This window comes from Calidris pugnax, unplaced genomic scaffold (assembly GCF_001431845.1).
Source record: "Calidris pugnax isolate Ruff unplaced genomic scaffold, ASM143184v1 scaffold111, whole genome shotgun sequence".
Classification (NCBI taxonomy): Eukaryota; Metazoa; Chordata; class Aves; order Charadriiformes; family Scolopacidae; genus Calidris; species Calidris pugnax.
In genome coordinates this window covers 2,465,117-2,484,018 of record NW_015090872.1, presented here as the reverse complement: position 1 = coordinate 2,484,018, position 18,902 = coordinate 2,465,117, and the positions used below count along the sequence as shown (strand labels likewise).

At 41.3% G+C, this 18,902-nt stretch overlaps 1 protein-coding gene across 1 annotated transcript in view; it reads left to right on the top strand.

The window, feature by feature from the left end:
• The first annotated feature begins 6 nt into the window (after positions 1-6).
• GMPS (guanine monophosphate synthase) overlaps positions 7-18,902 on the top strand; it is a 29,420-nt gene continuing 10,524 nt past the window's right edge. The window contains exons 1-9 of the mRNA XM_014945990.1: positions 7-25; positions 6,964-7,145; positions 10,678-10,792; positions 12,367-12,464; positions 13,468-13,571; positions 15,025-15,218; positions 15,514-15,679; positions 17,109-17,260; positions 17,712-17,885. Of these exons, the coding sequence (XP_014801476.1) occupies positions 10,787-10,792; positions 12,367-12,464; positions 13,468-13,571; positions 15,025-15,218; positions 15,514-15,679; positions 17,109-17,260; positions 17,712-17,885 (894 nt within the window). The 5' untranslated portion in view covers positions 7-25; positions 6,964-7,145; positions 10,678-10,786. The remainder of the gene's footprint in view (positions 26-6,963; positions 7,146-10,677; positions 10,793-12,366; positions 12,465-13,467; positions 13,572-15,024; positions 15,219-15,513; positions 15,680-17,108; positions 17,261-17,711; positions 17,886-18,902) is intronic.

Genomic DNA, 18,902 nt, shown 5'->3' with positions numbered 1-18,902 from the left:
GGCCCTCTGCAACGGAGACGCCAAGGTCAGTGCCGCCGCGCTTCCCCCCGCCGCGGCCCGGGACGCTGCCCGCCTCCCGCCCGGGCCTGACGGGCGCTTTGTGCCGTTGGGGCCTGGCCTGGCTGCCGCACACGGCGCGGAGGGGCCCAGCCTTTCCCCGCCACCGTTTCCTGGAGCAGGCCGGGGTTGGTGGCGGGGAGCGGGGCCGGTCGGCTGCGGGGGGCCGGTGCCCGCCTGCCGCCGGCAGCTGCCCGCCTCCCCTGCCCCCCGCCCCGCTCTGCCCGCTCGGTCACGCCAGGGGTTGTTCTGAGAAAAATCAATTAATTTCACAATCGGGGTTTTGATAGGGTTTCTTTAACGGGTGGCTCGCGGTGTGGCCCAACCCGGGGCTGCCCAGCGCCTGGCATGGCCTGGGCTGACACCGAAACGGGGGTACGGCCAGCGCCTCCCCTCGCAGCTGCCCACCTTCTGGGGTTTGGGGCGTTACAGCCTGAGGAGAGCCACAACTCATTCAGCCAACCTGAGAGAAAAGTGGGGTTTGCTTCATTGCTGTGGGCTGGCTTGTGCAGGGCCTGGTGACCCCCGGGACCACGCTGCCCCCTCAGCATCGCACCAGGTCCCGTTTGCAGTGACGGGGGTGGAAAAGCTGCGTGTCGGTGTGGCTCGTGCCCGCCGGGGTGACAAAATGACTCCTACACCTGTATGAAATAAAAGTTTGATAACGCAGCTTGTGAACTGAAACTCTGCAAGTTGTCTCAAGCCACTTCTGTAGTAGGGTAAAAGCCTCGTGCTAGACTTCTTATCTAGTTTGCAAGAAAACGTGACTCTGAGGGTGGGGTTTTTTTTTTCAGTGTTCAGTTGGTCCCTTCTTAGGTTTTTTGACACGCTTTTTCCTGACTGTTGATGCCATCTCCTTTCCTGACCAGTGCTGCTCTTGAAGGCTTCTCTTCTCTGGGGTGCTCGCACCCATGGCCAGCTACATGCTGCGATGTTCATCTCGCACGAGTCGTGCGCTCACAGGAAGCGGTAACGAGAGCAGCTTCCGCAGGGGGCCGGGTCCCAGCAGCCACTGGAAGTCTGCATGAGACTTAATGTAAATTAAAGTTTGTCTGAGATAACGGGTTGGGGGCTCTCGTATCAGTCTTGGGGATTGCCCGAGTTTGAAGGAGTTACTTTCCTCTTCTACTTTGAAAAAAATAGGAGTAGGTGTTCCTATAACTGCTTAATTTTAATACCACAGGGAAACAATTAAACTCTTGTAAAACCTGTGCTGGCTTGAAAGTGCCAGATCAAGGCTCCTGGTTTAGGCTTGTCTGAAGTTATTAGTGTGGGTGAAAGCTTGGGGCTGAGGGCTTGGACAAGGGGGGCCGCTGCTACAGACCAGGCTCTGCCAGGTGTTTGTCAGTACTCCAGAATATTTCTGTTCTGTATGCTAATATGTTTTATAAATTGCATTAATGAAAATCCTGCGAGCATGTGGGAGTGTGAAATGTGGAAAAATTCTGTGATTCTGCAGAAATGGGCTGTTATGAACCTGCAAAACTTATTTTAAAACACTAGGTAGTACACCAAGGAATGAGATATGCTATGTCCTTAGCTGAAAACTCAAGCCTGATGGCAGGTCTCCTACTACAGCTCGTTGTAGAACTGGTAATTACTAGTTTTGACACAAAAAACCCAAGAGCAATGAAAGTTTTTTTTCCTTACATGATTACTAAGTGGTAGGTTGTGATGGATTGAAGCTGGAGCTTGTGGTTAGGTTGGAGGTGGCAATACAGTTCAGGTGACAGTTGGAACCTCTGTTCCAGGTCTTGGGTCTGTGAGACAGGGAAATGGCAGTCTGGAGATACAGCATTTTGGTGGTGTAATCGGTTTATTTGGTTTATCAGTCGCAGAGGAAAGTAGGGTTTCTTTACATATGATGTGCTTTTCGCTGTGACTTGTGATTTAAATCAGCTGAATATAGACTTTTTCTCCCCATTTTTCTCCTGGTGTACACAAGTTCCATTCTGTTTTTAGTCCTGCTCTCAGGACATCAGGCTGGTGCCTGTGTCAGCTCTGCCCTGCACCTGAACCACCTTGGGCAGCTGTCAAAGCTTGTTTGACAGAAGTTTTCAAAATTAGCAAGTTCTCCAGGTTTTTGTGAAAGTGGACCAGGAGAAGACAAGGAACTCTAGTTATACCCCTGCTGAAGGGAAAAAGCCTTTTATTAGAAACTGGAGAATCCCCACTAGGAAGAGTTGCAGGCTCCATAAACCCTGTCTCTGCAGGAGCTGGGCTGTCTGGTATCCCCTTCATCTTTCTCCTGGCACACGTACAGTATACAAACACGCACTAAACTGCCATGTTGGCTGCACGTTAACATCATCTGTTCCTTTTTTGATTTTATTAAATGAAGTTTCCCTTGTTAAATTTGAGTTCAAAATCTCTAGCATTGGAACCATGCCTTCAAATAAGGAAAGCCAGATCCTGTACTGACTTACTGCCTTTCTCCTTCCTCTTTTTCCGTGTGATTTACAGTAATGTTTCTATTGGGCTCTTTTCAGGGCTGAACCTCCTTACAGTTATACTTTAGCTCAAAAATTAAGTGCCAAAACTCCTCTGTGTGGTGTTAGTCACCTGCACTGACTCCCAGGATGGGGCTTGCTTGGATGTATGCAGGGAATGTGCTACAAGGTTGTCCACAGGAAAAAAGCAGAGCAGGCAGTGCTCTGTGTAGTACAAGGAGAAAATTATTTCAGCCCGTAGTTTATTCCAAGCCCACATGTAAGGGAGCAGCAAGTTTTTAGGCCACCAATTGAATGATTTTCTTTTTTTTTCTGGTGAGGTGCATGTTGCTTTGCTCATCTTATGTTCCCCATAAGGAGATCTGTGTTGGCTCTGTGGATGTAGTGCTTTTACTGGATTTTAACCCAAATGCCTTTGAGCTCTTGCTGTTTTCATGTGTGTGTGTCCCCACCACAGCTGTTGCTTGGGCCCAGCTAATTACACCTGACTGCTCAAAACAGCTTGGTGCCTTCAGGGCAGGGCGCTGAAAATGCGATTTATGTTGTAGCTTGGCCATCGGTCCAGCTGAAGTGATGCCAACAATAACTTGGGTTTAGCGTTTTCTATTGTAAAATGTGAAAGCTGCCTTCACAGCTACTTTCTTCTTACTCGTTCTGCAGGTTCTTAGGGGTGGTCAGCAGGTTGGGATGGTATGATGTGTGGGTAGCAGTGCTGGAAGGTGGGACCCACCCGTGCAAGGACTGACTGTGCACCCCGGTTTCCCTGGGGCTCTGGAGGGGACTTCTTATGTCCCACCATGGTCTCTTGCAGGTGGAAGTGGACAGTCTTGGAAACCAAGCTAAGAGGGCTGCAGAGCTCTGTCCCTTCGTGTTACAAGCTACAGCATCTCCTCTGAAAACAATTAAATATTTTAAATTAGAAATAGCACTGCAAGGAATAGTGTTTGCCACAAGATGGGATCAGGGAAGAATAAGGAAGTTGGTATTTCTTGCAACAACTGTTAATTTAGAAATTGCTAGGTGAAAATGCCCAGAATTACTCTAAAAGTGGTTCCTTCCCTTCCACTGGAAGGGAAGACAATTCTGGTGACCTCTCTCCATCTGACCAGGGGGTGTGAAGGGGCATTTGCTGCTGAAGCATGTTCTCCCTTTTTGTTGTGTAACCCAAGACTAAAAAGTCATTAAGAGCTCCCTATCAGGCATACTTAGCTACCAGCTGAAGGAAAGAAATTAAGTATCTGACTCTAACCTGGATTTAGGCTTTTGAGGGATTTAGCACAATTTTTTTGGCTTATGTCCTTTAATTTAGGTAAAACCTTTTTCAGCTAATGTAAACTTTGAAATTTTCCAGTGTGCTTGCCTTCCCTGGCTAATTTGAAGACAATTATCTGTCTCTTGGTAGCTGAGGAAGAAAGCTCAAAGGCAGCCTTTGCTCTGTATTTGTTGGGGAGAATGTGCCCCAGAAGGGTGATGCTCTCCTCCAGAATGGCCTGTGGTTGATGTGGGGGTGACTATCTGACCCACATGGAAAAACCATGGCACGCTGCAGGCTGCCCCAGCTTTCTCTGGAGGAAACAGTGTAAGCTTCAAGTTAAGGGAAAAATACCCCCAAATAAGTAATTTCTTTAGGCAGCAGAATTTTTTTCTGCATGGATTTCTGGGTGTCTTACAGTGCAGTTGAGTTCACATTCTTCCTTAAAGATCCTCTGGTAAGAACACTTCCATGGAATAGCTGCCTCTTTTAACAATTCCTTTAAAAAAAAAAAAAAAAGGCGTTAACATCATCTGTTCCTTTTTTGATTTTATTAAATGAAGTTTCCCTTGTTAAATTTGAGTTCAAAATCTCTAGCATTGGAACCATGCCTTCAAATAAGGAAAGCCAGATCCTGTACTGACTTACTGCCTTTCTCCTTCCTCTTTTTCCGTGTGATTTACAGTAATGTTTCTATTGGGCTCTTTTCAGGGCTGAACCTCCTTACAGTTATACTTTAGCTCAAAAATTAAGTGCCAAAACTCCTCTGTGTGGTGTTAGTCACCTGCACTGACTCCCAGGATGGGGCTTGCTTGGATGTATGCAGGGAATGTGCTACAAGGTTGTCCACAGGAAAAAAGCAGAGCAGGCAGTGCTCTGTGTAGTACAAGGAGAAAATTATTTCAGCCCGTAGTTTATTCCAAGCCCACATGTAAGGGAGCAGCAAGTTTTTAGGCCACCAATTGAATGATTTTCTTTTTTTTTCTGGTGAGGTGCATGTTGCTTTGCTCATCTTATGTTCCCCATAAGGAGATCTGTGTTGGCTCTGTGGATGTAGTGCTTTTACTGGATTTTAACCCAAATGCCTTTGAGCTCTTGCTGTTTTCATGTGTGTGTGTCCCCACCACAGCTGTTGCTTGGGCCCAGCTAATTACACCTGACTGCTCAAAACAGCTTGGTGCCTTCAGGGCAGGGCGCTGAAAATGCGATTTATGTTGTAGCTTGGCCATCGGTCCAGCTGAAGTGATGCCAACAATAACTTGGGTTTAGCGTTTTCTATTGTAAAATGTGAAAGCTGCCTTCACAGCTACTTTCTTCTTACTCGTTCTGCAGGTTCTTAGGGGTGGTCAGCAGGTTGGGATGGTATGATGTGTGGGTAGCAGTGCTGGAAGGTGGGACCCACCCGTGCAAGGACTGACTGTGCACCCCGGTTTCCCTGGGGCTCTGGAGGGGACTTCTTATGTCCCACCATGGTCTCTTGCAGGTGGAAGTGGACAGTCTTGGAAACCAAGCTAAGAGGGCTGCAGAGCTCTGTCCCTTCGTGTTACAAGCTACAGCATCTCCTCTGAAAACAATTAAATATTTTAAATTAGAAATAGCACTGCAAGGAATAGTGTTTGCCACAAGATGGGATCAGGGAAGAATAAGGAAGTTGGTATTTCTTGCAACAACTGTTAATTTAGAAATTGCTAGGTGAAAATGCCCAGAATTACTCTAAAAGTGGTTCCTTCCCTTCCACTGGAAGGGAAGACAATTCTGGTGACCTCTCTCCATCTGACCAGGGGGTGTGAAGGGGCATTTGCTGCTGAAGCATGTTCTCCCTTTTTGTTGTGTAACCCAAGACTAAAAAGTCATTAAGAGCTCCCTATCAGGCATACTTAGCTACCAGCTGAAGGAAAGAAATTAAGTATCTGACTCTAACCTGGATTTAGGCTTTTGAGGGATTTAGCACAATTTTTTTGGCTTATGTCCTTTAATTTAGGTAAAACCTTTTTCAGCTAATGTAAACTTTGAAATTTTCCAGTGTGCTTGCCTTCCCTGGCTAATTTGAAGACAATTATCTGAGGTGTCTCTTGGTAGCTGAGGAAGAAAGCTCAAAGGCAGCCTTTGCTCTGTATTTGTTGGGGAGAATGTGCCCCAGAAGGGTGATGCTCTCCTCCAGAATGGCCTGTGGTTGATGTGGGGGTGACTATCTGACCCACATGGAAAAACCATGGCACGCTGCAGGCTGCCCCAGCTTTCTCTGGAGGAAACAGTGTAAGCTTCAAGTTAAGGGAAAAATACCCCCAAATAAGTAATTTCTTTAGGCAGCAGAATTTTTTTCTGCATGGATTTCTGGGTGTCTTACAGTGCAGTTGAGTTCACATTCTTCCTTAAAGATCCTCTGGTAAGAACACTTCCATGGAATAGCTGCCTCTTTTAACAATTCCTTTAAAAAAAAAAAAAAAAGGGAAGAAGAAACTTGCCCTTGTGTTTTCTAGCTCTCTTTCAGATTTAGCTGAAGTTGGCCAGTCAATTCAAATGTGATGGGGTCAAAGAGAACCATTGCTTTGTTCTGATGTGCAATCTGCTTGAATGCTGCACTCAGAAGTTGTTGAGTTTTTTTCTGAAAAATCATTTTAGCAGAAACATTTGTTCTCAATTTCTCCTTTTTATTCTCTCCAGGAGGTAATGTCAAGTGAAAGTTCAGCCTATGAGGCAGCGTGATGGGGGAAAAACATTTTTCTTCTGACTTTGTGCTGTCCTGTTTTGCTTGAGAAAAGGGCACATGGTCTTAATTATCATAGGGTGTGCTGGGTTTTGTACGGAATTGTAAAATGGAAAAAGCTGTAGTGGCAAACAGGACATATGACTTCTTATTTATGGAAAGCTCTGCCTTCATTAGCTTATTTGCATTTTTTTTCTTTAATTTGTACCATGTTTGCTTTTGGGGATGGGAATGTCACATTTGTGTGGCTGCTTGGAAGGGATGTGCTATGTTAATGCAAGGTCCCTTTATCTTGCCAGTTTATCTACTGGTCCATATAAACTTGAGGATTTTTTCATTTAGAAGTTTTTCCACCGGTCTTTGCCATTTTAATCATAAGTTAATATATAGGCAACCTTCACAAGCTTTGCAGATGTTAGTTATTTGAGAGATTCTGGCTTAAAGTCTGAGGTCTGCAGCGTGTCACCATAAAGTGCTGATGTGAGTGATGTTCACAGCCGGAGAACGCTGGAGGAGACCTCAAGGATGGGCAGCACCACTATGAGGGAGCCGTGGTCATACTCGATGCCGGAGCGCAGTACGGGAAGGTCATAGACCGTCGAGTGCGTGAGCTGTTCGTCCAGTCTGAGATCTTCCCCTTGGAAACACCAGCCTTTGCCATCAGAGAACAAGGGTTTCGGTAGGTCCTTCCCTGCTTGTTCTTCTGCCTGTGTGTTCTGCTTGTTCCCTCCTTTCTGTCTGACAGTATCTGAGGATGTTGGCACCGGTGGTGATTGCCTGGGTTTTTAAACGCAACAGCTTTCATTGTAATGATGTTAATAATTGCATCTTTAGCTTATTCACAGAAACAGCTGAGTTTTGCTGGGGAAATTTGTGCAGCAATATAGATTTTTGTATAATTGCTTCTTAATGTCATTTTAATCATTTCCATTTGTAAGCATAATTTAAGAGATTGCATCTTAAATCTGTTTCTGCAAAAATTTAGATGATCTTGCTGTTTTACCTGTTAAACTGGAGTAGCTATTGATCAAGAAAACAAGTTTTGTGAGTTTCAAAAGATGTTTTTCTTAGTTTAACACAAAAAAAACCAAACTAACTTGGATACTGAAGATATTGGGGTAAATCATGCCAAACTGTTTCTAGGAAGCAACTAAAAAAAAGCAACTGAAACTACCACACATTGTTTATGGCAAGGAAAGGTCTCACAATTTTTTAGTACTTTGTACATTTCTTTTTCTTGTTTTATTAGGCTTACCAGGATATGCCTCTCTTTTGTGTGGGGAAAACAAATACCCTGAAGTCTACAATTCATCAACGACCTTACTTTGTCAGTTGGGTACAAATCCAGAAATACAGTGCATGTGTACTTCTTGGTTGTGGCCAATGACAGATAAGACAGTGCTTTGCTGCAGAATTGCATTTTTCTAATCAATGGTAATTAGTGAACCAGTAAACAGTGTATTTTAGCGAGTCAAATAGGAGCTTATTGATCTCTTCTGAAAACACAGACCAGAAAACCCAGGACCTGTTGGGTCTATCAAGTAGCTGCTGTGTGAAGAATTCCTCTTTCAGAAATGTTGTGGGAAAATACATTCTACCTTCTTTTGTCGAATCTTGTTTGCAATTCTCCAACAATCAAGTCTTTAAAAGATGGACATACCTAATTACTGGTTTAAAAAGAATTCCTTCATCTCCTATATGTTGATTTCAGGTGCGGGTCATAGTACTAATGATGTTTTGTCTCAAACCTGTGCTTTATTGATGCGGGTTTGTAGTGGCATGGCCTTTTCCCCTTTTCACAGCTGAAAGTTCTTCAAAATCTCATGATTAGACAGACCTGTTAGACTTGTCATTACAAATAATTGCTCTGTAAAATGTGGCAAAACCTCTTCATTCCAAAGGTCACTTCTCAAGGTTAAGGTAGTGGTTTCACGTTATCGGTTACCCAGGTTGGTCAATAAGCTGTGTGTCTATAGTTTCATCCAGGAAAGCTCGACAAATATTGATGCTAGCTATTGGGTGCCTTTATTCAGTGACTGCTGTCAAAAATGAGTTTGTGGTTTAACTGCAAGGTTTAGAGAGATATTCCACGTGTCATAGGAATAGTCAGGTTTCCGAGTTAGAGCTCATGCATTGAACAGGTTAAGGAGCTGCGCTGGGGTCAGTGCTAAGGTTTGAGATAGGCAGCAAGACTTAACTAATTGCTCTAAATTGTATTTACATGTTGTGTTTAAAAAGCCAACTCCTCAATTTTCATAGTTTCAGATCAATCTCTAGTGACAAGTTTCATCTGAATATGACATAAACATTAGTGATTTCCGCAAGGTCCTGGTCCAAGGAGGTGCTGCAGTTGGGGGTTCTGCTGGTGTTAGTCTGAGTTCTGGCACCATCTGAGCTCTGGTGTGAGTCCTGTGGTTGGAGTATCAATGCATGCATTTTACTCTTGCTATTTTTACGTGGTTCCTGATGTGCCTTTAATCCATTGCAAATAGGCTTTCTAAAGCTAGGTCAGGTTGTTTTGGAAGTGATTTAAGGTAAACCAAAAAAAGGTATATTCATACCAACATGAGAAGCTATGTAAGGAATTATATGGTGTTGCAGTAAAACTTTCAACGTGCCATGCTAGTTTTAATTTCTCCTGGACAGTTGAGAAGATGCAGGTTCCTCTCTCACCCTTAATTTTTCTTTTTCTTTAACACTTGGGCAGATTGGATAACCTTTCTGTATTCTGTGGGGTTTTCATCGGTATGGAAAAAGATTTTGAGACTCTACTTTTTGAAAAGGACAGTGTATAACTATTCTGACTTCTCAAAAATGGTCAGTTTGTAGGTGTGGCTGTATTTCCTTTCATTAATACTAAATAGTGTTCTGTACACATGCCACTTAACTCCACATATGGAAGCATTTGCTTATTAGAAGCAGTAATACCACCAAGCATTAACAGTTTTCAGGCTCCTTCTAGCAGTGTCTGAGTTTAGGAAATTCATCACGTCTCCAGCTTGAACAGAAGTGTCTGTACATGTACAGCAGGTACTAGTTATCAAGATTGTTGAGTGTAAAACTACACCTATGTCAGCTGTATGATTATTCCAAAGCTCACTTGTATGTCAGAATCTGCAGTGCTCTGGCTCTGAGGGGTGTCCCCATCCAGCCCTCCACCTCGTCCCCTGCCCTGAGATGAGGAGCCCAGGGCTGTGGGACATGGAGGTGGGCTGCTGGCGAGATCCAGCCCTGCATCAGTGAGAGCAGGTACCCTGTGTGACAGCAGTGGAGAGGTGGTGTTTGGTACACGGGCTTGTAAGTACGTGATTATTTCTGCCAGTGGTACAGATGTAGTAAGCACACTGCCCGTTTCTGCTGCTGAAAAAATAGAAAAACTCATTTTGTCAGCCCTTGCATAACAAACACTAAATAATGCCAGAAGAAAGCTTTATTAGATGCACTTAATCCTGTGTATGCAGCTTCTCTCTCTTCCCATTTTGCATTTCCCCCTCTGAATAACGGATTTGATGTTCTCTGTGAAATAAACAGTACGCGAGTCCAAGGTCTGGTACGCCTGTGTTCGATCCTGGGCTGAGGCCAAAAAGCATTGCTCAACTGGCTGGGCCTTCTGCAGTTCATGATCTTGCAAATCATTGTGGTTTGCAAAAGCTCTCTCTTCCCCTTTGAAAAGATTTAATTTTCCGTTATAGTGTGAAGTGTTAACTTCAGACCATACATGCTTGCATGTATCGGACTTTGAATTCAAAACCTGTGGCTAATGCCGTCTCACTTTGTAGTCAGGGTGGATTAAGGGACATTTTCTTAGCAGCTCTAGAAGTTTGGTAGTTTGTTTTGTGAACGCAGCTCCCCTCCAGATAGCACAGACATCATGAAATATATATACCTTAATGTTAATACTCTGCATTTGATCCTAGCCATCTTGCTTCTCGTAGTTGACGATTCCTATGAGGAATTTAAAATAGAGTAACTTTTAAAAATTATTTATGTTTGACTTTTGTTTAAACTGATGAAATACTTCTCCAGTAAGGTGCTAGTTCTGACAGCTTACCATAGCAAAGTTAAGCTATGTGTTAGGATATCTGTATTAAAATTTATATTAGAATATATATAGTTCTAAGAGTATTATGAGTCAATGTTTAAAGCAAATGAAGATATTGTAAAATAAACAACATATTTGAGTTAATTTTCTCTTTATCTTTTGTCTGCAGAGCTATCATTATATCTGGAGGACCAAACTCTGTGTATGCAGAAGATGCACCGTGGTTCGACCCGGCGATATTTACAATAGGAAAACCAGTTCTTGGAATCTGCTATGGCATGCAGGTGCTGCTGAGAGATATGTTTGTCTACAGCCATCTTCCAGGCCTCATTTCTGATAATAACTGAAGATGAGCTGCTAAAGGACCTGCTTTTCAAATATAAGCAGGATGCCACATGTGTAAAAGATAGTCTTTAAAGTGGTAATTTGTAAACTGAGCATACTGTGTGTTCTTCTCTTGGCTCTGCCATATCAATAGCATAAGTAGTTTTTTCTTTGCTTAAGTGAGTTCCACACTGCCTTTTTCTTTTGTCGCAATCAATATAACCTGGCAGTCATTAACTAATTCTGTCTAGTTGGTATTGGAAAATGTGCCCCTCGTGTAAACAAGTGAAGTAGTTTTTCCCTTTGGTTTCCAAGCGTGCGGTGTTTCTAGCATAGTTCTTATGAGTGCTTAAACCCTCCCTTACAAAACACTTATTTGTCTTAAGACTGAGTGGTGATGCTGTAGTGATCTAGTATATCCAAGCTGAGCAAAGAAACACACTTCCAAGGAGACGGGGATGGATTAGATGCATGACTTCTGCTTGTGCATTTTGGTTTTTTTTAGGGTTAGTGATTTACTAGGCCTTCAGAGGTGCTGAATAATGGCTGGAAAAACTCCTTTAGAAAGGCTGTTAATTATGGAAACAGTGGTGGCACTCCCTGTTCTAAAGGGAAACGTGGGTTATATTAAGATGTGCCTTAAAATGCCAAGCAAACTGAAAACCACATTAGTTTGCCTCAGGCAGGGGAGTTCCTTAAGGCTGACTTTACGGAAATGAATGAAGTGTGTGTATTAACGCACTACTGCTTCATTATAAAGGATTGAAATCAGTCAAGTGCAATAGGTATAATATCAAACTAGACCTAAAATGAAGTCTTAAATCCCTGAAAATTAAAGTAGTTGGTAGGTGAAACTCTAAAAATTCTTAGTTACCAGTTGTATTTATAAGGAAAAAAGTCTTTATTCTGAGAACTCTGAAATCTAAAATGCAAATATCTATGTCTGAATGACAAGGTGAGGTTTTAAAAAAACCTGGTTGAGAATTGTACTACTGTGATATAGCAAGGATTAAGAGTCACAAAAATAACACTAAAGGAATAAACTAAAGTTTTTGACTGCTTCTTCAGAGCTGAGAAGCCACATTCTGAGAAGTTTAAGCCTATCTGAGGCCCTCCACTAAAGGATAAATAAATCAGATTTTTGTTCTGCAGTTTAACTGATTTTATGATAACTGGCTCAGATACTCAGTTGATTTATAGAGCAGCCATTTATAAGTGCAAGTATTGAGTATGCATTATTTTGCAAATCTCTACCTATTTTCTACTGTTGTGGATTTCTGCTGTTTGTTGTGTGTGGCAGCAGTCCCCATCTATGCGGACAGAAGGCTGGCAGAAGGGAATGAGCCCAATACAGAACAAAGATTAATTTTGAAGAGAATTCTTACAATTTTGGAAGATGATATATTAAATTAGTATAATAATGTTATTGTTATGTATTGGAGGGCTAAAGCTGTTGTTACTCATAAGCAGTCTGAGGTATAAAGTGATACTAATTGTGTGTTGCTTTTTCATGTAATGTTTTTTGTTTTGACAGATGATGAATAAGGTATTTGGAGGTACGGTGCACAAGAAGAGTGTTAGAGAAGACGGAGTGTTCAGCATTACTCTGGATAACACATGTTCATTGTTCAGGTACGTAGACATTTTAAGTTATCAAAACAACATTGGAAATACCAGTCTGGAAATTGGTGGCTTGATGAGAGGAAGTTTTTTTAAAGAAAACAGTAAAATTGCACCCATACTTGTCTGATAATTTCTAATAAAACTTTTACAGCTGTATTCGCAAGTAAATAATTAACTCACTTGAATAAATACTTAGGTGCAACTTCTCAATCTACTCTAGAAATGAAGATATATTTGCTTGGAATAGTGTGTAAATATCTTATTTCAAACTAGAACATCTTATTTGAGACACCATAAAGTGTATCACAACATGAGGATCTCTCATATCCTTTTGCTGTGCAGTGTGTTACTCTTGTATTGGTTGGCATCCTTCCAATTTCTGAAATGTAATAGAAAATCTGAAGCAATTTGTTTTCTACCTTCCTTTAAAATTGTTTTGTGATATTTTATAAAACCAGAATTAGATTTCTTGGTAGTCTGTCAAAGCCTCTCAAGATTCTTGTAATAATTGAACAGTTTACTTATACCTGGCATTCCAGTTTTATTAACATTCCCCTGTAGGGCTTCTGTAGATCTTTATATGCTGCCTAAAGTCTGAGGTGCCCAAATTGTCCTGAAAACATTTGGTTTTGAGCAAGAAAGCTTCATTTCACTGAAATAAAAATCAGGACTCCAGGTATCCTGATTGACTCTAGATGGCTCTACATGTCAGAGAGGGGATCCTTCACTATTGGTGGGTTTATCAAAAAGACATAAACCTTCTGAATTAACAGAAATTACCTTTTGCATGAAGAATGTGTTGTACAAAAACTTAAGCAGTTTCCAGCAGAGGCATCTCGGAGTGGGAGATGATTATTTCTAGGAATGAAATCGTGCATGTATTTCAAATGGATGTAGTCAATCAAGATATTCCCTTATTGGGATCTCTAAGGGCTTCTCTTGGAAACACGGATAGTTAGGTCTTTGTTCTTTTTTTTTTTTTTATTGATTCTAGTTTTTAATCTTTGTTTAGGGGCCTCCAGAAGGAAGAGCTTGTGCTCCTCACTCATGGAGATAGCGTGGATAAAGTAGCTGATGGATTCAAAGTGGTTGCACAGTCTGGGAACATTATAGCAGGTATTTATTTTACACTGAAATTGTCTTTTGATAGTATTCTCTAAAGGAAAGAATATGGCAGACAGTAGTTAGAACCAAATGGGAACAGAATATCTCTGTTATTTAGTTGCCAAATAAGTAAGTTGTTTTTAACAATTTCTGATATGAATTTGCTTGCACATTGTGCTGCTGTGATAATAAAGAAAGAAATAGACATGAAAGTGAATGGTTCTGTTATTAAACTGGTGGTTAAAGGAAAATTTAACTTCACTTTTATAGTTGATATTATTTTAAAGTTTGCATGCGTTGTTTCTCTTTGAAATAAAATATTGTGTGCCATTAAGGCATGGAAGGAGAAGACATGTACTGTAGTGCGCAGTGTAAATGGTGTTTGGTTTTTGCACTGTAATAGTGCAAGTCAAACACTGTTTAATTATTAAAGCTTGATTAACTTATTGTATTTAATATTATTGCATGAATGTCCAACTGAGCAAAAATAATGTTGGTACTGAAAGCAGTGTTTTAAACATTCCACACAGATTGTCACAGGAAAATATAGGCCCTTAGAATTTGGTTTTTGAAAGCTACTCAGATTATTGAATGCCAGTCAAACAGCCTCTTTGAGTCTCTTTCCTAGGAGATGGGAGACCTGGAAAGGTCTTAAGTTTGCTGACCCTCTTAGTAAGATCTCAAAGTATTCACCTGGTACAGAGTTGTACCTTTCCTATCCACAACACTTTCCTGTACCATTTCCTGTGGGCTCTTACAAAAGCTTGTGGCTCCTTGTGCCAAAGGAAACAAAGAAATGCTGGTAAGGTGGTAGCCAGGCTTCCAGAAGTGAAAAAAATTGTCAGTGTTAGGTCAGAGGTTGGGACTCAATCTGAAAGTCCCTTCTAGCCTAGACAATTCTATGAAATGTAGTGGTGCTGTGTACCTGTGCATCTAATGCAGGTCAGTGGAATTGGGCAGTTTTCCTACTGCTTTTTAAAATCCTGGTCTTACCACTTGGTGCAATGTGCACTATTGTGATCTCCTTAAGGTAACCCTCTAGAGACTGTTAAAAAAGAGAGTGGTGGTGCTCACAGGCATGCTCCTGTAGGGATACTTGCACAGTGTGACCAGCACAGCCCTTTAACTGTGGGTGCAGCTGTGTCAGTGTGGCTGGATTGCAGGGTTGTATGAGGTATCATGTGGTGAGGAAAAAAGTAATGTAGTTGATTTCCTGTTTTCACAGAGGTTTTCTTCAGATGTCTGAGTGTTTTCCTTGTTTTCTGTGGGATTGTGTGTTCTAGATACGTAACAGTACCCTTGTTCCTAATCTTAACCAGAATCTTTCCTTTTGATGGGTGATTTGTGCCAAAATGTGGTAAAATAAATCTCTCAAAAAGTGTGTGCTTGGCTTTCTTGGCTATGCATTTCACTTCCTTTTTTTTTTTTTTTTTTTGGTTATGCTCATTTTTTTTCACCAATGAAGGCATAGCAAATGAATCTAAAAAACTTTATGGAGCACAGTTCCACCCTGAAGTTAGCCTCACAGTGAATGGAAAAATGATCCTGAAGAATTTTCTTTATGATATTGCGGGATGCAGTGGTACCTTTACAGTGGAAAACAGAGAACTTCAGTGCATTCAAGATATCAAAGAGAAAGTGGGCTCATCAAAAGTCCTGGTAAGTTGATTGAATTGAAGCTGAAAGATTATTTGCAAAAGCCCGATAGAAACACTGACAACAGTTACTGAGGTTAATTTGGAAAATGCAGAATTGTCATGATTTGTGTAATACAAGTTTTAGGAAGTTTGCACAATTTGGCTTGATAAACTGTTTGATGACTTATTTTCTTCCAAGTCATTGACTATAAGACAATAGTCTGGTCTCTTCTTCTTAGTCGTATCTGAATTATTTGTTAGCTCTTTCCCTGTAGACAACTGACCAAATTTTGGTTTTGTATTTTCTTTATCCTCAGGTCTTACTCAGCGGTGGTGTGGACTCAACAGTGTGTACTGCTCTCCTGAACCGAGCTTTAAACCGAGATCAGGTCATAGCAGTACACATAGATAATGGGTTTATGCGCAAGAGAGAGAGTCAGTCTGTGGAGGAGGCACTCAAAAAACTTGGGATTCAAGTTAAAGGTACCATAATTTTGTTAAGTATGCCTAATACCACTAATGATATGGCCAGTCTTCTAAAATGTATGCTTAGTGTTTTGTTTTCAACCTTTGCAGTTCTCAGACTTTACATACCAAAGTGTGGTTTCTCATTTGGAACAACCTAAACCTATTCACAAAATTTCAAACCTAAATTTTAAGCCTCACTTGGTTCATTGGATGTTCCAATCAAATGACCCATCTCTTCAGTTGTTGAGATGTAGCTGCTATTGGGGCACAACAAAGCAGTGGGTATCTGCCTCGCTCACTGGTTCTCAGTCACTTTTTTGCTGATGGATAAGTAATCCTTTTCAGCTGCTGCAAAACTCAATTTGATTGCAGTTTTCTTCAGTAGCTTGTTTAACAGTCCTCTACTGGGGCTTTATTTCTTGTCCTGGATCTCTTTTTCACTCCACTGGCTTCTAAATTGGCGCACTTTAGTTGGTTTTGGAGTAGCTTGTTGAGAAGCAGCAGGTTATGAGAGAGCAGAAGGTACCTTGTCATGGCTGATGAGAAGGTTTAGAGTTTTTCGGTGCTTGAAGTATGAGGAGGTCGGAGAAGACAAATTGTGTGTTTGAGTTCTGCAAACAATGAGAGCTTCTTTGTACTGCCCAGCTGATTTATTTAATGAGTAATAGCTGCCTATTCCTGGGGCTGTGCCTAAGTGCTGTTGTCAAGTTGATTCTCTTGTGTTTTGGTCAGGAAGCGTGGCACTAGGTGAGCAATGCTTTCCACCAGCCTGACAGCATGAAACAGTGCAGGGAGGTGGCATGTTAGCATCTTGCAGATTGGGCTGCAATATCCTGATGCAGCAAAGCCCAAGCTTTGTTTTTTTTTTGTTTTTTTTTTTTAAGTGGAAAATCTGTCTTATTCTTGCACTCTGTAAACCAGGCTGACAGAGTAACAAATTGAGGGGAATCCCTTTGCTGCAAATGCTCCTTCTGTAGGTCATGGAGTTCAGTGCTGCTAAAAGATGCCAAAGAGCCTCCTAGCTGATCTCTGCGTTGAGAGCTTCTCTAAATTAAGCAGCATATAATGTACCATGAGTAAATAGTGCATCATTTAATTTTGGTTGCTGAAAGACCTTGGGGAAATACCATGCTGTAAACTATTTAAATAAAGCAAGTAAATTATAATCTAAGTGGGGAATCAAGAACTGAACCTTCACACTGTTGCCTAGCCTCATAATATGAAAAATATTGCCCTCTAGAGTAGGTTAATAAGAGAGATAAAATGCTTTTGTTACAATTAATTCTTGAGGGATTGAACACGCCTATCTAATGCAGTTAATAGTTAAAGGACTGGAGTGATTCTTATTTTCTTTTTCAAAGCAATAAATTGAAACTTGTTTTACACAAAGTTGCAAAAATTATCTTTACTGGCTTTGCCAACAAATTCCTGTAACTTCATACAGTGGTGAATGCAGCTCATTCATTCTATAATGGTACAACAACTCTGCCCATCTCGGATGAAGACAGAACTCCACGTAAAAGAATTAGCAAGACTTTAAATATGACTACAAGTCCTGAAGAAAAGAGAAAAATTATTGGTGACACCTTTGTTAAGGTAATATTTATAATTACTTGTTGATTGCCTATTTTTAAATTTCTAGATAAATCTGCCTTTCATTCTAAAGCACTCAATGGCATCAGTGATCTTAAGCTGCGGGTTACCTAAGAAGCCTTTGATATGTTATCCTAAGCCTAAAATTTTCAGCAGTCATTCAGTGGCCACAACGTGGTTCACAAGCATTGTACTAGATCCACCTTTGTGTTTAGATATTAGTTGGACAGCCAGTTGGATGTATTCGTTGCCTATTCATACCTGTTGCATAAACTTCTATATAATGTTTTTTTTCCACCAAATTGGGTAATGTGAGTTGGGGTGTGCTTCCGTTGCTTTGCTGAAGATGAGCCATTTTCCATCTGTCAGCACTTAGTGTTGATGATGCAGACCTTTGATAACTGAAAAGTAGATTGGAACATTTTTTTTCTTTTTTTTTCTCTCCATCTTGCAGATTGCCAATGAAGTTATTGGAGAAATGAATCTGAAACCTGAAGAGGTTTTTCTTGCTCAGGGTACTCTCAGACCTGATCTCATTGAAAGTGCTTCCCATGTTGCAAGTGGCAAAGCTGAAGTGATCAAAACTCATCATAATGATACAGAGCTGATCCGAAAATTAAGAGAAGAGGTAAACAAAAATGAGGATAGTGGTGTGTCCTGGTTCTCACAGATATGAAGCTGAGTAAAAAATGAACAACTGGCTATTGCTGGTATAAGTGTCCCATCTTGACGGGACCCTATTCTGATGAGGCCCTTTAGACTTGCTAGTAATATTTTGCAATTTATTACACATTTATCTAGTTACTACGTTCCCAAAGTAGTCAAAATTGTTTGATTATTGTCCAGAATTGGATACTGAGGCAGATGTCAACAGACTGAACCTGGATTTATTCAGCGTGAACAATGGTGTTCTCAACTGCAAGCTCAAAGCTGTTTCTTCACTCTTACTTTTTAACCTTCAACAAACCTGCATCCTAGTAAGGAAGCAGAGCAATAGCAAATGCCTGTAGCCAGGAGAGTAGCTTAAGACTTCTCAGGTGACTTTATTCTGGTTCAGCTGGATGTAATGGGTCACTTATTCCTTCTGTTGAATCTTGTTCTGAGCACTAGTCAATGAGTAACCTTTAGGTGCCAATAGTCCAGATCTGGCACCTTATGGATTCAGGCAAGAGCAGTGACAATGCTTTAACAAAAAGATAATCAGCTCCTGTTGAGAGAGAGAGAGACAAAATTCTCCTTCTCTTGAACCTCTAGTAACGTTCAGCACTGCAAGCATAGTATTCTCCTCTCTTTTGAGAGAGCATGAGAACAATATATTTAAATGGGTTGAAATCTGGGGATAGTTCCTTTGTGTACCTACAGGGATGAGTTCTTTTTATTCGTATGCGGCTTCTGCATCATGTTACTAGTAACCTGATCGGCGCTCTGCCAGCAGGACACTGGTGGCACACAATCTGTTTGCCAGTTGACAATTTAAGAACCCACAAATCTTTCCAAAATGGCCCAACGTGGACATCTATGGATGAGGTTGAAGATGATACTAACACAGGAGGTTGAACTGTCTGAAGATAAGCAGCCTAAGTCCTGTCCCTTTGTACTCCTGATTGCTCTGTTTAGTCCAGAGTCCAGAAAAGCTTTCTGAATA